Here is a 19,163-nt window from a genome sequence, read left to right as displayed (position 1 = left end):
TAAAATAAATATCACATATGCAGAGTCATGTATGGGTTTCTCGTAAACCAAGAACATTTCTAATAGTGGATATATATCAATAGAAAGAAAATCTTACTTTTGGCAAATATGTCAACTGGTGATCCATCAGGCAAAAGCCACGGCCAACCTTTAAACTGCCAAGCAGGACCTTGCACAAAAACTGCCACAACCCGGTCCCTGCATGCAGAAAAGGGGAATAAAAGGGACAGAGGAAAGATATTCAAACTTGAGTGTTATAGAAAATCCATAAGGAAATGGCTCATGAACAGTCAAGCAATGGTTTCCGACCAATCCTCCTGGGAGGGAAACAAAGCCAGTACATGCACTTTCCACTAGGACAGTCCTGCTTAGAGCACATTAATGACTCCCAAGCATTTGTTTTTGCACTTACGTCTTCTAAATATAATTATATATACAGTTATTCACTGATCTAGTTTTTCTTCTTCCCCTCCACTGAGAACAGCTATTCTTCTATTAACTGATGAAAAAAAAAACGGTTTTACAAAAGAATAATTTAAAATTCAAACACATCTTAAATATTTTACTTTAATTAGAACATTAAATCACAGTAACTCACTGACCATTTTATAAGCCTTGAGGTGAGGGCCTTATGTTTGAGATCTTTTATATACGAATCATCTAGGCTTTCATAATTTCTCAAGTCATTTTACAACAGTGTTTCACTCTAAATTCTCTAGGTTTGTATCTTCTGTTTGATTTTATTTCTTTATTAAATAACTTGCTCTTATAACCATACACCCTACTTATGAAATAACAAATCCTTTTTGTGTCCTCATCTTTCATGACTTTGTACAACCATCAATTAAACAGAGACACTGAAAAGATTGTAATAAAGAGCTCAACCCTATAATCAAAAAGGAGGGAAGCAAGTACCAACAGTAATACTTTACACTAGTAACACTTACTGTGAGCACTTACTACTGCAGCATTCTACATTATTTATATTTACACATCATCTTCAAATCAATCCAGTGAGGTGACTACTATATAACTACGCTTGCTAGATGAGGAAACACATGGGTATACTAGAGAACACTACACACATGAGAAGGAAGTAAGAAGTGGAAGGGAAAAGGGGAAGAGAAGCAAGAGGAAGGGAAGAAAGAAATGAGCATTCATTACTATTCCTGGACACCAGAAATGATCCTGCTCTTGAATGACAAGTAAAAAAATCTCAGAGCGGCCATCTTACTCTACCACAACAATAACTTTTACCAGGAAACTCCCTGAAATGCTGGGATTGCCCAGAGCCCTGCAAGCCACGTTCTGATAAGCAGGGTTATCTTTTATTCAAGTACAAGATGTAAAGCAAAGATCAAAGTTAGCATAAAAGGAGTATGAGTTTAAAATTCTTAAGCTACTTATGACTAATATAATAATCTATTTAAGAATAACTCTTCGTCCGAAGGTTAAACACTATGCAAGGCATGCAGCTGGGTGCCTGCCGCCCAGTTCTGGCCACGTTCCGTCCCAGCTTCTGCAAACATCAAAGTACTTCAGTTAACTACCTAGTCCTCAATTTCTCAAATAATTACCCCCCCCCTTACACAGCCTAAACGCTTCCAAACACCAACACCACAGTAATGCAGCAAGCTGTTAGTAACCCTGGGATTTTACAGTATACCTTCTATGATTTAAAAGGTAAAAGCTTAGAGTGTCTGAAAAACTAAAAAGAATTTGCTAGGTAATGGTCATCTAGCTCCGAGCGGAGCCTTGTAACTGTCAAAGGAGAATAACAGGGTTGGTGTCAAATTCTCTAAGAGATTAATTAAAAAGAAAGAAAAAGGCAAAGGAAATATGGTTTCTAGGCTATATGACACCAACAGCTAGAAACCCAAGGCAATGTGCATCAGCGACATCGATGGAGTCCCAGGTTCCTGCCACAGACACCGTCCAGCCCTGGCTGGTGCAGCCACCTGGGTAGCAAAGGAGTGCACACAGCATCTGTCCCACTCACTCTACTTTTCAAATGAATAAATAAATCTTTAAAAAAAAATTTTTTTTAAAGCTATACCAAGGGCCCAGCATGGCTGCGTAGTGGCTAAAGTCCTTGCTTTGCACTCGCAAGGTTCCCACTGGGGCATCAGTTTTAATCTCGACTACCCTGCTTCCCATCCAGCTCCCTGCTTGTGACCTAGTAAAGCAGTCGAGAACGGCCCAAAGCCTTGGGACGCTGCACCCGCGTGGGAGACCCGGAAGAGGCTCCTGGCTTCGGATCACCTCAGCTTCAGCTGTTGCGACCACTTCAGAAGTAAAACTGTGGACAGAAGAGGATATTCCTCCCTTTGTCTCTCCTCCTCTCTGTATATCTGATGTTCCAATTAAAATAAATAAATCTTTTGTAAAAATAGCTACACTGAGATCAAAGAACCATATTAATTTTTAATAAATTATTTCATTGTAACTGAAGTTACTATGTCATCACTATAATTTCTTAACAGAAAACCTGAATTCTAATTTTTTAAAAATCTGCAGGCTACCTGTTCTAATAGCTTATTTAGGGAAAAAAAGCAAGTGGAAGTAACTTCTTAATCTAAGTTCCCCAGAAGTTATAGCACTGCTTCTTTTAAGTAAAATAAAATGTAGGTATTACAAGAATTTTAACAACAGTGATAGCCAAATTAGATTCATATACGTTAATACATTAAATTCATACACATTAAATTCATATTCATTAACAAATACATTAATATTTCAAGATATTTTCTATTTAGAACCCACGATAAAATGATACTTCCTTAAAACATCAAAAGTAAAAAAAAAAAAAATTTAAATGTAGAAGTCAAAGCCATCTTACCAATCTTGAGGCATAAGTTTAAGGGGCTGATCCACCACCCTATAAGGTACTGTGACACTGATTGCGGTGCCACCTGGTTGCATTTGATCTTTTCTTCTCTGAATGAGAGTTTCATTTTCTCGTTGACAACCCTGTTTCTTCTTTTCATCTGATGGGACAAATCTGAAAATACGTAGATGAGACAAAGTCAAATGTATCCAACATGGTGAAGATGGGAAACCACACTCTGAGTATCTTCAAAAACAACAATTTCCAAAAAAAAAAAAAAGTGTTCATTTCAGAATAAACCTGCTCTGCATGTATACCATATTGCTTGAATTTGGGCCTTCCTCTGTATGCCAAAGGGGACTCAAGTGTACTTCGGCCATAAATGGTATCTGTGTGTGTAGACGACAGAAATGCACTCACTCAACTAGTTCGTAACATTCTGCAAACAAAACCTTGATTTCTCAAGTGTTATTCAGGTAAAATTTTGTGATAAAGGGAAACTTGCAAATTCACAAGTAACACAAACATTAGACACTAGCTAATAAATCAGATGAGACTGTACATTTGACTAGGTGTGTTCAGAAAAGACTGTGGCCAGCAAAGCTTCTTCTTAGAGTGGCAAATTAGCTTTTTTCACATCAGAAATATGCCACAAAACTCCACAGTTGCTGTAAGGAGTTGTAACATGGGGAGAAAAACGTGCCAATTTTCAGCTTCTTAGCTGTCTCCCCCGTCCCGCCCCCACACCCTAAACCAATGCACTACTGGGTATCTATCAGCTTTGTCTATGTGGTTCAATTCTCCACTGCGTCCACAACAGTCAGTCTCAAAAGTAACGGTAGATTCTGAAGAAATCTAGGCTTTGCAAGAATTTGCAGATAGAAAGAAAAGAGGGATAATGAGGCGAACAGCAGTAATGACTAAATTGTGAAGGACAAGACTCCGAACCAACAGAGATCAACAGTTCACAGATTTAATCCTAACACATCAGAAACAGGATTTGTAAAAAGCATAGAACAAATGTAAAATGACCTTTCTTGAAAGTAATCACACGCGTCCAATTTGCTTCACACACTGTCACTCTAACAGCAAACTCCTCAGCATCAACAAAGGACTCTGTAACTGTGCAGTGATAGCATCAGTTTGATGAGAAGGACATAAGCTCCTATGCTGCTTCCCAGAGTGGGACATCTTTTTGCAAGGCCTGGGACTGCTATGAGGGAGAATTCTGTGGGGGAGGGGCAGATGAGCTCCAGCAATGGACCTGCAGGCCTTCCTTCCTGGTGCTGTGTCACAGGACTCGGGTGGCTGACCACCCGGAGCATGCTGCACAGCACCTGCTGAACATCCATCCCTTCCATGGTACTCCCTCCCTCCCCAGTCTTCACCTGCCACACTTCGTACAGAATTTCTGTCAAGTTGCCATCCCACGAGAATCAGAAGCTGCACCCAATCAGTGCATTTTAAATTATTTACCAGTCTCGCTAAACTTCTGTCAAAATCATACTTTTTCATTTAAAATGTTTTTTCTTTTTAATTATTATTAATTACATTGCATTATGTGACACAGCTTCATAGGCTCTGGGATTCCCCAAACCCCTCCCAGTGCCCTCCCCCCATGGTGGATTCCTCCACCTTGTTGCAGTATTACAGTTCAAATTCAGTCAAGATTCTTTCTTTGTGAACATATACCAAGCATAGAGTCCAGCATCTTATTGTCCAGATAAATTCAACAGCATCTTGGGGAGACCATCTCTGGTCTGAACGTAGATCTGGCAGAATATCATCCCGATCAATTAAAAGCCACAACACAACATCAACAACAATTTACAACATTATGGAATTAATTGACATGTTATTGAGTAACCAATATGTTTTTTAAAAAATGCAAGTTCTTAACCACATCCTGTGACTACTTCATTGACATTTCAATTTTAGTTTATATACAGAACAGGCTGCTATATACCTTAAAATGGCTATAGGGTACTATTCAGTTGCCTCGTGTCTATTTTCATTTTAATATTTAGCACTTTATAGTGTTGAAGCATAATTTTGCTGAACTTGGCAGATTTTAGGATAGTCTAAACTGGGTTATACTCTAACAAGGCATATGTCAACAGGTGAGGTGCAGAACAGTTTTAGGAGGGGTGTGCAGAGAAATCCTCAATACTCCAGTGAGGAGCAACTGATCTCTGTGTCCCACCTAGTAAAGTCTATGTGAATCCACGCTGGCCATTTCCTCTCTGGTTCTAAGCTTTCCTTGTTGTTCTCTATCTATTCTAAATTTTTTCTCCTTTTGGGGGGTGGGGGGCTCCGCTTTGACCCTGATGGTCTTCTTATAACTTTCATAATATAACCTTCATTTTGCTAAAAGTTAAGCTGGGCTTCATCTTGTTCTATTTCACTTATTGAAGAAGGGCTACAAAACTGAAGAATCCTCAACTCTACATAAAATGAAACAGAATCCATGCCAACTTGAACCATGGGTTACAGCCAGAACCATAATTGTGTGGAGGAGGTTTCAATTATGCATTAATTACCCAGCAAAGCCTCCAGCTGACTCAAACAGCAGGGGAGACGTCAGCTCCAATGAGGTGTTAAACAATGAAGGGAGTCCTTTAAGCTCTAAAGGGAAAGACAGACATGGTCTATCCTAAAAATGCGGTCCAGCTATATAATCTCTTCTCACTTTGACAACTGTAATATGTTCAGACGAACACTGCAAAGGTTCTGGAGAATTAAGAATTGAAAATAGAACTTCTCTTCTGATCTTTCCAAACTTACTGTTAATATTTAGTAATCAGTCAAGTATGCTTTTAAAACTATAAAGTTCTCAGTTACTAAAAATTGAGAAACAAATCCCAAATTTTAAAATCATACAAATGTGTTTGAAAGAACCCTGATGATACCTAATCCAAATATCGAAGTGTAAAAATTCAGCATCAAGTACAACGAAGTCCCACAGAGCTACACTCCATGTCCACAAATGACCACTCTACATAAAAGTCTTTAAATCAGAGGGAAACACACTAAATCATAGGCTATATTCAACACAGCCCAAATTTTAAATTTCAGATACAGAATTTCTTCATTCCATTCTCCGATTTTAACATAATGTCTGCTTTATTCTTTTTCTCATCCCTCTATTTAATACCATTAGACAAATATTTTTAGCAATGCAGCAACAATCACCATTAAGGTTACAAACCATCATCTTTGTAGAATTCACAAATATAATTCAAAAAACTATCAGCAGACTGGAAAACAAAGAAGCCACCCCCAGCCAAAGCGCACAAACAAGATGTATATCAGGTCGTACATGTCATAAACAGTAGTAAAGTACTTCTGTTTCCTGAACACAGGGTAGACAGGAGAAACGTGAAGGTACCCACAAAGACTAAACATTGTGAAGTGGCCAGAGTGATCCACAGCTGCCTACATCTCACAGTTTCAGGTATACTATTTCATGAGCTAGATCGCAGATGGACTGTTTTTTCCCAAGATGCATTTATTTTTATTGGAAAGATTTACAGACAGAAGGACTGACAGATGAAGACCTCCCATCCACTAGCTCACTCCACAAACGGCCACAGCAGCTGGAGTAGAACGAGCTGAAACCAGGAACCTGGAGCTTCTTCTGGATCTCCCACATGTGGGTGCAGAGTCCCAAGGCTGTGGGACATCCCTGACTGCTTCCACAGGCCACGTGCAGGGAGCTGGATGGAATGTGGAACAGCCAGGATACAAACTGGCACTAGCCTGGGTTGCCAGGCCTTGAAGGCAGAGGATTAGCAAAGTGAGCCATCGCACAAGCAACCAAATAGATTTCTTATTCACCCAATTGTGTATTATGCCATTAGGTAGCACTTTCACGCAAAAGACCAACATCTGCCAGGATATAAATACTCTCATTGGAAACAGTTATTTAAAACTGTCATGTGAAACTTAATATACGGTATATGCAGGGCTACCTAGCTTTTCTTTGAAAGGCCATTTAGAGTGATGCACTAAAATTTAATTCTGCACTTGATAACACCTAAAAATCAACCAAGTACTACAACTACTTTTGCTTTCATTTTTAACCAACCTTATTTCAAAGCAGTATGGTTACTTCCCAGAGACGAGCTTGTTTTTAGCTTCTTCCTTATAAAGCACACAGTCACTCTACTGAAAACAAGCCACTGCTATGACATTCTTCCTTCTAGGTGTTAATTGCGTCACTCAATAAAGGTGTCTTCCTAATGGCCAGTAAAAAATCTTTGATATTAGAAAATTCAGCCTATAAAACAATACAGTTAACCTAACAGAACTTAGACATTGGATTCTGCAGAGCAGTTATGACTCTTGATAGTGAGCATCACATTCATGAAGGTCAAAAAAATACCCAATCTCTTGACCGACAAATGTTGGGTTCCCACACTGTCCAAAAGGTTACCCCACTGAACTGGTCATTTCTATTTCCTGCCCTCCACCCTACCAGCTGACCTGAAACAAAAGGGACTTTCTTTAATCTCTTAACTAGATGAGTTTTATTTCCCTTTTTGGTCTCAAACTGTAAAAACAAACAAAAAAACCTGCAAAAACAAATACCTGGACCCAGCACAGTAGCCTAATGCCTAAAGTCCTCGCCTTGAATGAGTCAGGATCCCATATGGGCGCCGGTTCTAATCCCACCAGCCCCGCTTCCCATCCAGCTCCCTGCTTGTGGCCTGGGAAAGCAGTCGAGGACGGCCCAAAGCCTTGGGACCCTGCACCCGTGTGGGAGACCCAGAAGCTTTTGATTTTGCAATAAAAATACATGAATCTTTTAAAAAAAAAAACCAAAAAACAAAAAACAAATAAATACAAAAAAGTTTCACATATTTCTTTGGATTACTAAAAAAAAAAATCACTACACATATTTTCTGTCAGCAAGTTAAAGGTTTAATTGATGATAACTTATGAGGTCTAATTTGAGTCAAAATTATCTTTAAAATGTGATTCAACGTTTGCAGTGTCAGGACAATGTTTTAGAGTTCTTTGAACAATAAGCCATTGAGAGTCTTACAAGTAAGTGCTGGAATAAATTATTTCATCAGTTGCAATTACTGGCCAACACCAACACCATTAACTCACCAACACCATTATCTTACAGGGCGGAGCTTATGGTTTTATTTATCCACTTGGCAGTTTGCTTTGTCATTACCATTCTGCAAGTTGAACAAATTGAATACTGCCAATGGTCTCCCTAAATTCAGTTACATCTCACAGATGAGATACTAGCATGACTGATTAAAGATTCAAATTCATTACACCAAAGCTAAAAAATTTCTTTGGAACTAAATAGGGAAATATTTTATGAAATATTCTGTATATTTAGTTGTGTACAGGTACAACTCAACACAATGAACAAGCATAAATTAAGAAATTTTCTGGTGGTTGGCACTCTAGTGCAGTAGGGAAGGCCTCCTGGGACACTAGTAACCTCATTGAGTGTGTTGTGTCCTGGCTGCTTCACTTCCTCTCCAGCTCCCTATTAACGGCCTGGGAAAAGCAGCAGAGAATGCCCCAAGTGCTTAGGCACCTGCCACCCATAGATGTGGATGAAGCTCCTCGCTTGTGGCCACTGGGTTTGGCCTGGACAAGCCCCAGTCAATGTGGCTTCTGAGGAATCAATCAGGGATGCAATATCTCTCTCTCTCTTTGACTCTCCCCTCTCCATTTCAACAAACAAAACCCAAAACTTTGTTCTCCCAAATAAGCAGTATTAATCATTAACAATTTCCTCTCAATGGTATCTCAACATTCTCTCAAATATTTTTGCCAATTACTTACTTTAAATCCTGTAGAAGGTCTTTCGCGTTAAGCATGGTTATTAAAGAAGTGGTAGCTGCGGGAATTATGATAATGGGTGTTCGAGAACCTGTAACGACAATTTTTTAATGGTATAAAACACACTACTACTATAAATTGTAGCTACATTTTCCCTGTTGAAAGTTGAACATTTATAAATTTGTATCATTAGCTTCCTTCTGAGCTAAGAAAAATTTATCTTAAGCCACTGTGCTATTAAAAAGTCAATAACATTATGCCAGGAGTATTGATTAATCAGAGTGGATATCAAATACAAATATGTCATGCTAAACAAGCAGAACCCCAGCTCCAGCTGCTGTCACCTAGCTCATATGGAATTACTTGTTAAAGTGACTTTCCAATCATAAGCACAACCTCACCTTTCTTCTGATTTGGGGGGGGTCTTGCTTGGGAAACTGTGAGAGAAGAAAAAACAAGCACAACTGTTAAAAAGAATTCTATACTTGTAAAATTATAAAGCCAGATAAAATTATTTGTATTCCCATGGCTAAATATTAAATTCACAAAATACATACTGTAATCTCCTCAATTAATAATGTCTTTCTCTGCTTCAAAAAGTATTGAACTGTGTGAGCATTATTTAACAATCTGTAACCACAAAGAAAACATTACATTGTCAGGCACCAAGTGTCTACTTTTGTGGATTTTAGGGCTAGCAAGCAAAAATATGCATATATATAACCCCACAAACCCTCGCAGACCTAAACATAAAAAGAGGGCACTGCGTAGCCCTTGACGCTGTGGGAGGGGGCAGGTGCAAGTGCTAATAACCATACTGACACAGAGACAGGAAAGAGCAAGGATGCACAATGTTTCACACAATTTTTTCTTTCACAAATTTTTTTTTTTTATTCGCACAGGAAGGGGATGGTCTTGGGCACAGCACATAAAGCTGCCTCTGATGCAGCCAAATGTCCTCATTCAAGGACCTGCATGTGATACCAGCCAATGCTTGAGTACCAACTGCTCTGCTGCAAACCCAACCAGGAGCTAAGGCAAATGGGACAGTACTGGAAAGTCCTTGGGTCCTGCCCCCTGTGGGAGCCCTGGGTGCAGTCCCCAGCCACCAGCTTTGGCCAACCATACTGCAGCCATTTGTGAGCACAAATATTCATGTCTTCTTTTTTCTATGTATGTACAATGCTTTATTGCAGAAACATGATGTCATAATGCTAACAATGTAAATCAAGGTAAATTTTAGACTGGAAAGGGCATCATGTTTAATTTTTAGTATTTATTAGAAAGATAAATGCTATATCAATAGGCTTCATTGTGCATACGCTGTGCTGGAGCTATCTTTGTTTTTAAAATCATAAAAATAAACACAAATTTATAAGATCAGAAATTGTAATTCAACATTGGTTCTTAAAGACAATTCCTTAAAAAGCAATCACACAGCATACATTGTTACAATATGAACAATCTTAAAGGGTAGTAAAAAAGATTATTATTCTGAAAGTCTTCTGACAAAGAAGGGGGAGAAGAGCAGGGCAGCGGAGGAGGAAGGGAAAGAGGAAGGCAGGAAATGAATCTACTGGATCAATCTCCGCGTGGCCACGTGGTCAGGGTTGAGCCAGACCACAGCCAACTCAGGAGCTTCCTCCCAGGCTCCTTTTCTGCTTTTCCCAGGCCTTTAGCAGGAATCTGGATCAGAAGTGGAGAAGCAGGACATGAGCTGCTGCACATACGGGACGGCACTGCTGCAGTTGATTGATGCAGGCTTTACTGTTATGCTACAATGTCAGTCCCAAAATACAAATCCCAAATAATTCTTAGAATCCCTTATACAGCTATCTTACTGTCATAAAATATTACAGTTAGGACATTTCTAGCCAAATAAACCATAGAACCACATTCACAAATACAAGTTTAAACATATTTATCTTTCTTCTTGATAAAAATATTTAATTTTCTTAAATCATCTTTAGATGTATTTATTTTATTTGATTTGATTTCAAATAAAACATTTTCTTTAGAGAATCAATGCAGAAGACACCCTATTAAGTTACCGCAAAATCAGAGAGAGAGAATCTCTGCTCACAAGGAACCTTCCTGGTGGAATAGGGAAACGAGAGCATAAAGAAGTGTGCGTGCATACACCAGCTCCACATGCATATACAAACATGACACAAACTAAGGAAAACAGGAGCACACACTGGCAGGAGAGGGTCCTTTAGATGGGATGCTCAGAGAAAGCGGCATTTAAACAGAATTCCAGAGGATGCTAAAAGCCCCCTGTGAAGAGCAAGTACCTGAGCAGCCCAGATGACAGGTGATAGTAGGTAACCATCGCAGGAAGGGAGCAGCTCTCTGCTCAGAGAACAAGCAAAGCGAGTATGCACGCCACACACAGCAGGCGCCAGCACAACTGCGCAGCCATGCGGTGCGGGCATACTGTAAGGGCGCCAGGTCATGTCCCAGCTTTTCCACTTCCCTCCCAGCTCTCTGCTTATGGCTGGGAACGCAACAGAGGATGGCCCAGTTCCTGGGAGGACCTGCACCCATTTGCACCTAGCTTCGGATTAGCTCAGTTCCGGCCACTGCAGCCAAATGAGGAGTGAACCAGCAGATGGAAGACCTATCTGACCCTTCTTCCTGTGTAAAATCGACCTCTGAAATAAAAATAAATAAAACTTGAAAAGAGAAAAAGGGAGGAAAAAAAGGAGCCAAACCATATAGAGCCTTCGTGAAATGTGAGCTTTGTTAAAGTGCTACCCTACCAGTCCATCCTAAAACTACTAAGCCAAAAAGTGACATGACTGTCTGGTAGTGGTACAGAAACAGAGATCAGTGGAACAGAATGGGAACACCAGAAGAGAGCCCACACATGGACTGTCAACTCATCTTTGACAAGAAAAGTGAAAACAATCCAGGCAAAAATCCTACTCAACAAATGCTGTTGGGACAAGGATAGCAGCGTGCAAAATTACTAAGTAAGACCCACACCTGTCACATTATATGAAAATTAGCTCTAAATGGGCCAAGGACCTTAATCTACTCTCAGAAACCATCAAACTATTAAAAGAAAAACATAGGAAGCACACTCCAAGATATAGGAACAGGTAAAGACTTCTTAGAAAAGACGCCAAAAGCAAAGGCAATCAAATCCAAAATGAACAAACGGGACTACATCAAACTAAAAAGCTTCTGTATAGCAAAGGAAATAATTAACAAAGTAAAGCAACCAACAGGATGACAGAAAATTTTTACACACTACACAAGTGATAGGGGACTAATATCAAGGATTTATAAATAGCTTCAAAAACCCAGGGACAGCAATAATAATAATAATAATAATAATAATAATAATAATACTAACCCTGTAACAAAATGGGCAAAAGAAATGAACAGACATTTTTCAAAAGAACAGATTCAAAAGTCTAACAGACACATGAAAAGAGGCTCAGGCTCCCTAGCTATCAGAGAGATACAAATGAAAAAACACGTTGAGGTACCACCTAACTCCAGTGAGACTGGCCTACATCCAGGACTCAACTAACAACACCTGCTGGCGTGGATGTGGGGAGAAAGGCACCCTCCTTCACTGCTGGTGGGAGTGTAGGCTAGTACAACCACTGAGGAAATCAGTATGGAGTGTGCTTGGAAAATTGCAAATGAACCTGCGATATGACCCAGCTATCCCGCTCCTAGGAATATACCCAATAGAAGAGAAATCTGCATGTGAGAAGGGGATCTGTAATCCTATATATTTTTTTAAAGATTTATTTTTATTATTTTTTTATTGGAAAGGCGGATATACAGAGAGGAGAGACAGAGAGGAAGATCTTCCATCCGATGATTCACTCCCCAAGTGAGCACAACGGGCCGATGCTATGCCAATCCGAAGCCAGGAGCCTCTTCCAGGTCTCCCGCACGGGTGCAGGGTCCCAAAGCTTTGGGCCGTCCTCGACTGCTTTCCCAGGCCACAGGCAGGGAGCTGGAAGGGAAGTGGAGCTGCCGGGATAGAACCGGCGCCCATATGGGATCCCAGGCACTCAAGGCGAGGAGCTTAACCACTTGCGCCACCGCGCCGGGTCCTGTAATCCTATATTTGCAGCAGCACAACCTACAATGGCAAAGACATGGAAACAATCCAGATGTGCGTCCAAGGAAGAGTGGTTAAGGAAACTTTGGTATATCTACTCCAGGGAATATTATTCAGTTATTAAGAAGAATGAAACTATTCTATTTACAAACAGGGGTCCCAACTAGAGACCATTATGCTCAGTGAAATGAGTCAATCACTAAAGAACAAATACCATATGTTCTCTCATATATAAGGAAATCAACATGGAAAGTGTAACTTCAATAATTCAATCCACACTGTTTGTTTGCTTGTTTGCTTTTCTGGCTGTATCCCATGTGTTTTGATGGGGTTTTTTTGTTTCAGTTTGGTTCATTCCAAATAATTTCTTTTCTCGGGCCCGGTGCGATGGCACGGTGGTTAAGGTCCTTGCCTTGCACACCCGGGACCTCATATGGGCACCGATTCTAATCCCGGCAGCTCCACTTCCCATCCAGCTCCCTGCTTATGGCCCAGGAAGGCAGTCGAGGACAGCCTAAAGCTTTGGGACCCTGCACCCGCGTGGGAGACCCGGAAGAGGCTCCTGGCTTCGGATTGGCATAGCATCGGCCGTTGCGCTCACATAGGGAGTGAATCAGTGAATGGAAGATCTTCCTCTCTGTCTCTCCTCTCTGTATATCTGCCTTTCCAATGAAAAAAAGAAAAAAATTCTTTTCTCTTGTCGAATTTATCACAGGCTCATGGATTACATGGTAGCATCATTTTTCCCAAGAGACATTTGTGTTTCCTTTTTGTCACCCACGTGTTGGTTACTCAGTAGCACGTTTTTTTCATGGTACTGTAATTTGTTGTTGATGTTGCTGTTGTTGTGGCTGTTCTAACTCATACCAGTTGTTGACCTTGTTACATGGCTTCTCACTTACGGAAATGTATAGTGATGGAGTCCTGGGGTCTATCATATACAGATGTGGGGGTAAAATGGAACATGCATCCCTGCTTCCAGACGAAAGATGGATTCCCAATGAAACTGTTGGACATGTGTAGACAATGGGATGCTTGCTGGACTGACATTGTCTGTGTCAGGGTACACTTAAATAAGAGACTGATAGAATTATGATTCCATATGAAGGACTATACTATTGTAACAAAATGGGAAAAATCTGATGGGGGGTGGGAGTTTGGGGGGCAATCCCAGCTTATACGGAACTGTACCACATAATTCAAAATTCAAAATAAAATTAAAAAAAAAAAAAGAAAGTGATATGACTGACCTTTTCATCATAGCCTATGTAAGCAAAAACCCAGGGGTCAAAAGAAGATAAGGACAGGCAGAAGTCTTGATTAGTACTTCACAATAGTTTACAATAGTGTTGCTCAAAATACGGGCAATTTTTTTTTATTCTTACCCAAGGTCAATTTAGCACAGATAAAATTGGTAACCTAGGACTTGGCTACTATTTAACTCTCAGTTTCATTATTTATTTTGCTGAGGATAGAAATAAAAGGATAAGAAACTGATATTGGTCTGAAGACCACAATCTAAAATGCAACAGTCTAGAACTAAAGAAATGCTAATTATTTTGAAGTGATGTCTGGTAGCAGAGATAGAGAGAAATAATTGGATCTGGAAGACAATAAACCTGAAAGTAAAAACACTTACTGTCAGAAAAGGAAGAGGAAGAAATCTCAAGGATGAAAGTTTTCATTAGTTTTAAGATGCCTAAGGCATATCTAATATTACACAGTTACATAAGATAATCAAAGCAGCAGTATCTGAATTACAAAGAGAAACATGGAGATTAGCCATCAGAATAGAAACATTCCTATCAGCACCCGTGTTTCTGGTTGGATGGCTGATCAGCATAAAATGTTTATATAAAGAAAACATAAACAACTCAATCTCAAATGAATATTAGGCAACTAAAGTAGAGCTATATGCCTCCTACCTCAAAATATTATGAATTGGACATACAAAACTGAGGTATGACCAGGCATGTTTGAAAGAAAGGGGAAGACAGGCAGCTGTTCAAATCAGAGTTAAATCTGACTATAAAATAGAAATGAAACAGGGATGACTACTACCTAACAAACGCTTGTACTATACGTGCCTCTCACATTTTCACTACAGAGATTTCAAAAGACTGGGAATTATTTTTTTTATTCCCCACCACCCAAGACTGGAAATTCTTAAAGGTTTGGAATACTAGACCTGTCATGATGTCTCAATTGGTTAATCATCCCTCTGAGAACACAAGATCCTAAGTGGGCAACAGTTCCTGTCCCAGCTGCTCCACTTCCGATCCAGATCCCTGCCTGTGGCCTGGGAAAGCAGTCGCGGACGGCACAAAGCCTTGGGACCTGGCACCTGCATGGGAGATCTGGAAGAATCTCCCTACTGCTGGCTTTGGATAGGCTCAGCTCTGGCCCTTGCAGCCAATTGGGGAGTGAACTAGAAGATGGAAGATCTTTCTGTCTCTTCTCTCTGCAAGTCTACCTTCCCAGGAAAAATAAATAAATCTTTAAAAAAAAAAAAAAAAGATTCGCAAACATAAACTCCCAATGAAACTGCTGGATGTATCTTGACAATAGGATGCTGAACTGTCTGCCACTGTGTGTACCCGCAATGTCAGCGTACACTTAAATAGCAGAACTGACGGGCTATGACTGCTTATGAAGGACTACACTATTGGAATCATATGGGGGAAATCAGCTGGAGGGAGGGAATTTGAGAATGGAGAAAGGGAAATCACAGAATCTACGGAACTGTATCATAAAACAGAAGGAAAACATTTAAAAAGCTATTTTTTCTTTGAAACAATTACACAAAGGGAGGCAGAGACAGAGACAGACTTCTGTCTGAGTTGATTATTCCCCCCCACCCCAAATGCCACAACTTCCAGGGCTAGGCTGGGCTGAGGGGGGGAGCCAGCAGCTTCCACCAGGGATCTCAGTTGGCGGCAGGCCCAAGCAAGTGCACTATCGTCCACTGCTTCCCCGGGCACATCCGCAGAGAGCTGGATTAGAAGTGGGACAGCACAGACCACAAGCAGCTCTTGTCTGAGATGCCAGCACTGCAAGTAACAATGCTGTCCACCATAGCACACCAGTCCGAGACTGAAAAGTCTAAGCTGTGTACATTGTAAATGTTAAACATACCAGTAATTTATCTGGTACAATAGAACTAAAGAAGTATCTGATGAAAGAAAATAGGTAATCCTGGGCTGGCACTAGAGCACACAGTTAAGCTGCCACCTCCGTCAGCAGCACTGTAAATCGCAATGCTAGTCTCAGTCCCATGGAAACCCAGACGGAATTCTATGCTCCTGCCTTTGGCCTGGCTCAGTCCCAGCTGTTGCAGTCACCTGTGGGGAGTGGAACAGCAGATGGAAAATCTTTTTTTTTTTTTTTGTATGTCACGTAGCCTTCCAAATCAGAAGTCTTAAAGAAGAAAACACAGGGCCCGGTGCAATAGCGTAGCGGCTAAAGTCCTTGCCTTGAACATGCCGGGGTCCCATATGGGCACCGGTTCTAATCCCAGCAGCTCCACTTCCCATCCAGCTCCCTGCCTGTGGCCTGGGAGACCCAGATCAAATGGAAGATCTTCCTCCGTCTTTCCTCTTCTCTGTATATCTACCTTTTCAATAAAAATAAATAAATGTTTTTTTAAAAAAAAAAAGATAATAATCATTGAGTCAGCTAATTCAAAGAGAAAATAAGTAATTTTCACATTTCCTATAGATTCAAATGCTACCTAACAAGTAAATGTGATTCTATAATCTCATAAACTACAGATTGCACTGCTAAGATGTTCTAGGCATGTGCGGGTTTTTCCCAGATCTCAAAAAATACAGGTAAACATATCAAACATTAAATAACATAACTTCATAACTGGACTACAGTCCCAAACATTTAATATTTTTGCAGCTAAAGAAATACATAAAACTAATCAGGACCTGGAGCTGGTATTGCAGTAATGCTTGTAGTGCCAAGCACCCCACATGGACAACAGTATGTGTCCTGGCAGCTTGACTTCAATTCAGCTCACTGCTAAGGGCCTGGGACAACCAGCAGAAGGTGATCCAAATGTTTGGACATCTGCTATCCTCAAGGGACACCCCAAGCTTCCTGGCTCATGGAATCAGCATGACCCCGCCCTGGTTGTGCGCAGCCAGCTGGGGAGTGAACCAACAGATGAGCAACTGCACCCGCTCTTACCACTTTCTATCTCCCCTTCTCTAACTCTTTGAAATAAATTCATCTTTAAAAAAATAACCCACACAAAATAATGAATTAAGTGTGGAGAGACAGAAACTTGGAGGACAGAACTCCTTGCTAGCCTAAGACCATAATCCACTCTTCTGTGAGAAAGCTGCAGGGATTCGGAGAAAGGTCCTGAAGCAGTTGCTATGGCAATGCACCGGCCAGGAGCTCCCTGATCTTGCATCTTCTCCCTAGGCCGTTAGTCACTAGTAGTCTGCGAGAAGACCACACTGCTTGCTGACTGCACATAAACCATAAACCACTTACGGTTTCAAACTCTCCTGCCTAGTCTACGTGAGCCTGTCTGTAAGTCTGACGCTGTTAATAAACTCCAGCTACCGGCTGTCAGGCAGTAACTCATATGTTTGATTATCAGCTCTGTGCACCAAGTCATCACTGCTGGACAGCAAACAGTTACAACTCCTAAGAAGTAGTAAATGAAGAAATAACGTACAAGGAATGAATAGCTGAGCTATTACAGAGCACTAATTTACAGTTTATTCAACTTTAATGTTGCCAGTATACCCGACAGAGCAACTGAAAAAGAGTTCAGAAGTACAATTGTCAATTTACATATAACCCTCCATAAGCTCAAACGACAGACGGGCCCAGCACAGTAGCCTAGTGGCTAAAGGCCTCGCCTTGCATGAACCAAGATTCCATATGGGCGCTGGTTTGTGTCCCGGCTGCCCTGCTTCTCATCCAGCTCCCTGCTTATGGCCTGGGAAAGCAGCAATGAATGGCCCAAAGCCTTGGACCTTGCACCTGTATGGAAACCAGGAAGAAGCTCCTGGCTCCTGGCTTCAAATCAGCTCAGCTCTAGCCATTGCAGCTACTTGAGAAGTGGATAAGCGGATGGAAGATCTTTCTCTCCTTCCTTTCTTCACTCTGTAAACCTGACTTTCCAATAAAAATAAATAAATCTTTAAAAAAAAAAAAAGCTCGTATAGCGGGAAGTACCATTTTGGCATCCTCACTCCTTCATCTGCTCACTTTGAGAAAGTGTGTTACAGAGACCATTTAGCATCACAAGCACACAACGGGGTCAGGATCCTCAGCTGGGGATGCTCCACATTTCATGTCATTCTCATGGGACCTTCACAACACATGATCATCAAGCTCTCTTTGATCAAACATAAGGAAAAGATACTAAAATGTGCACATGAAAAAAATCAATTGACACTATAAAGAAATGCCAAATTAAACTCACAGCAAGCTCTACAGGCCAGAAGAGAATGGAGTGACATATTCCGGATTCTAAAAGCAAAAACTGTTGGCCTAGGATAACAAACCCAGCAAAGCTTTCCTTTGTCTTTGAAAATGAAATAAAATTCAAGAAAAATTAAAGAATATGCCTCTTCCAAACCTGCCCTACAAATGATACGTCAAGTTGTTCTCTTGACAGAGAAGAGGAATAACACCCACCAAAACCAAAGACAAATGTGAAGAACATCCCAGTAAAATGACAACAGAAAACCAAATCAATGAACAACCCATTCCCAAAATGACAGGATCAAATTACCACCTACTCATATTAATCCTGAATGTAAATGGCTTAAACTCATCAATCAAATGTCACAGATTAGTAGACTAGATTAAAAAACAAAAACAACAGCAGACATATCTCACCAACAAAGATCAATGGAAACTATATCTCATGGATTTTGACGCCTTTTTTTTTTGCTTCATCTCTTTAAAACACTTTCTCATTAAATTCTTCACTAGCTCACAGATCATACAATAGCATCATTTTTTCAAGAAGGCTCTTGATTTTCTTTTTCATTTCTTTAGCGACACATTAGTCATTCAATAGCATGTTATTTAACTTCATCGCACTGCAAATTTCTTTTTTTCTTTCTGTTGTTGATTTTGTTTTGTGACTCTTCATTTAAGGGGATGTACAGTAACTGTGTAATGGAGACTGTCATATGTAGTAGCATGTTATTTAACTTTATGGCACTGTAGTAAATTTCTATTTTTCTCCCTAGGGATGATTTTGTATGGTGGCTTTTCATTTAAGGGGATGTACAGTAACTGCATAATGGAGACTACCATGTCCAGATGTGAGGATACAATGTAGTATGCATCTCCACTTCCAGATCAAAAATGGCCTCCCAATGAAACTGTTAACTATATCTCAACAATAGGACGCTGGACTCTGCCATTGTCCATGCCCACAATGATTGACATATGACTGTA

The 19,163-nt window shown here is 40.4% G+C and overlaps 1 protein-coding gene across 1 annotated transcript in view; it reads right to left on the bottom strand.

Annotated features, from left to right (window-relative positions):
* Window positions 1-19,163, bottom strand: part of CDC73 (cell division cycle 73) — a 98,280-nt gene that overhangs the window by 11,043 nt on the left and 68,074 nt on the right. Inside the window, exons 12-15 of the mRNA XM_040985399.1 lie at window positions 9,040-9,075; window positions 8,642-8,729; window positions 2,840-3,001; window positions 98-198 (exon numbers count right to left, since the gene is read on the bottom strand). Coding sequence (XP_040841333.1) covers window positions 98-198; window positions 2,840-3,001; window positions 8,642-8,729; window positions 9,040-9,075 — 387 coding nt within the window. The remainder of the gene's footprint in view (window positions 1-97; window positions 199-2,839; window positions 3,002-8,641; window positions 8,730-9,039; window positions 9,076-19,163) is intronic.

Source organism: Ochotona curzoniae, unplaced genomic scaffold (genome assembly GCF_017591425.1).
Source record: "Ochotona curzoniae isolate NIBS_2020 unplaced genomic scaffold, NIBS_Ocur_1.0 contig_430, whole genome shotgun sequence".
NCBI lineage: Eukaryota > Metazoa > Chordata > Mammalia > Lagomorpha > Ochotonidae > Ochotona > Ochotona curzoniae.
The sequence above is the reverse complement of the archived record's forward strand: the minus strand, read 5'-3'. Positions and strand labels throughout refer to the sequence as shown.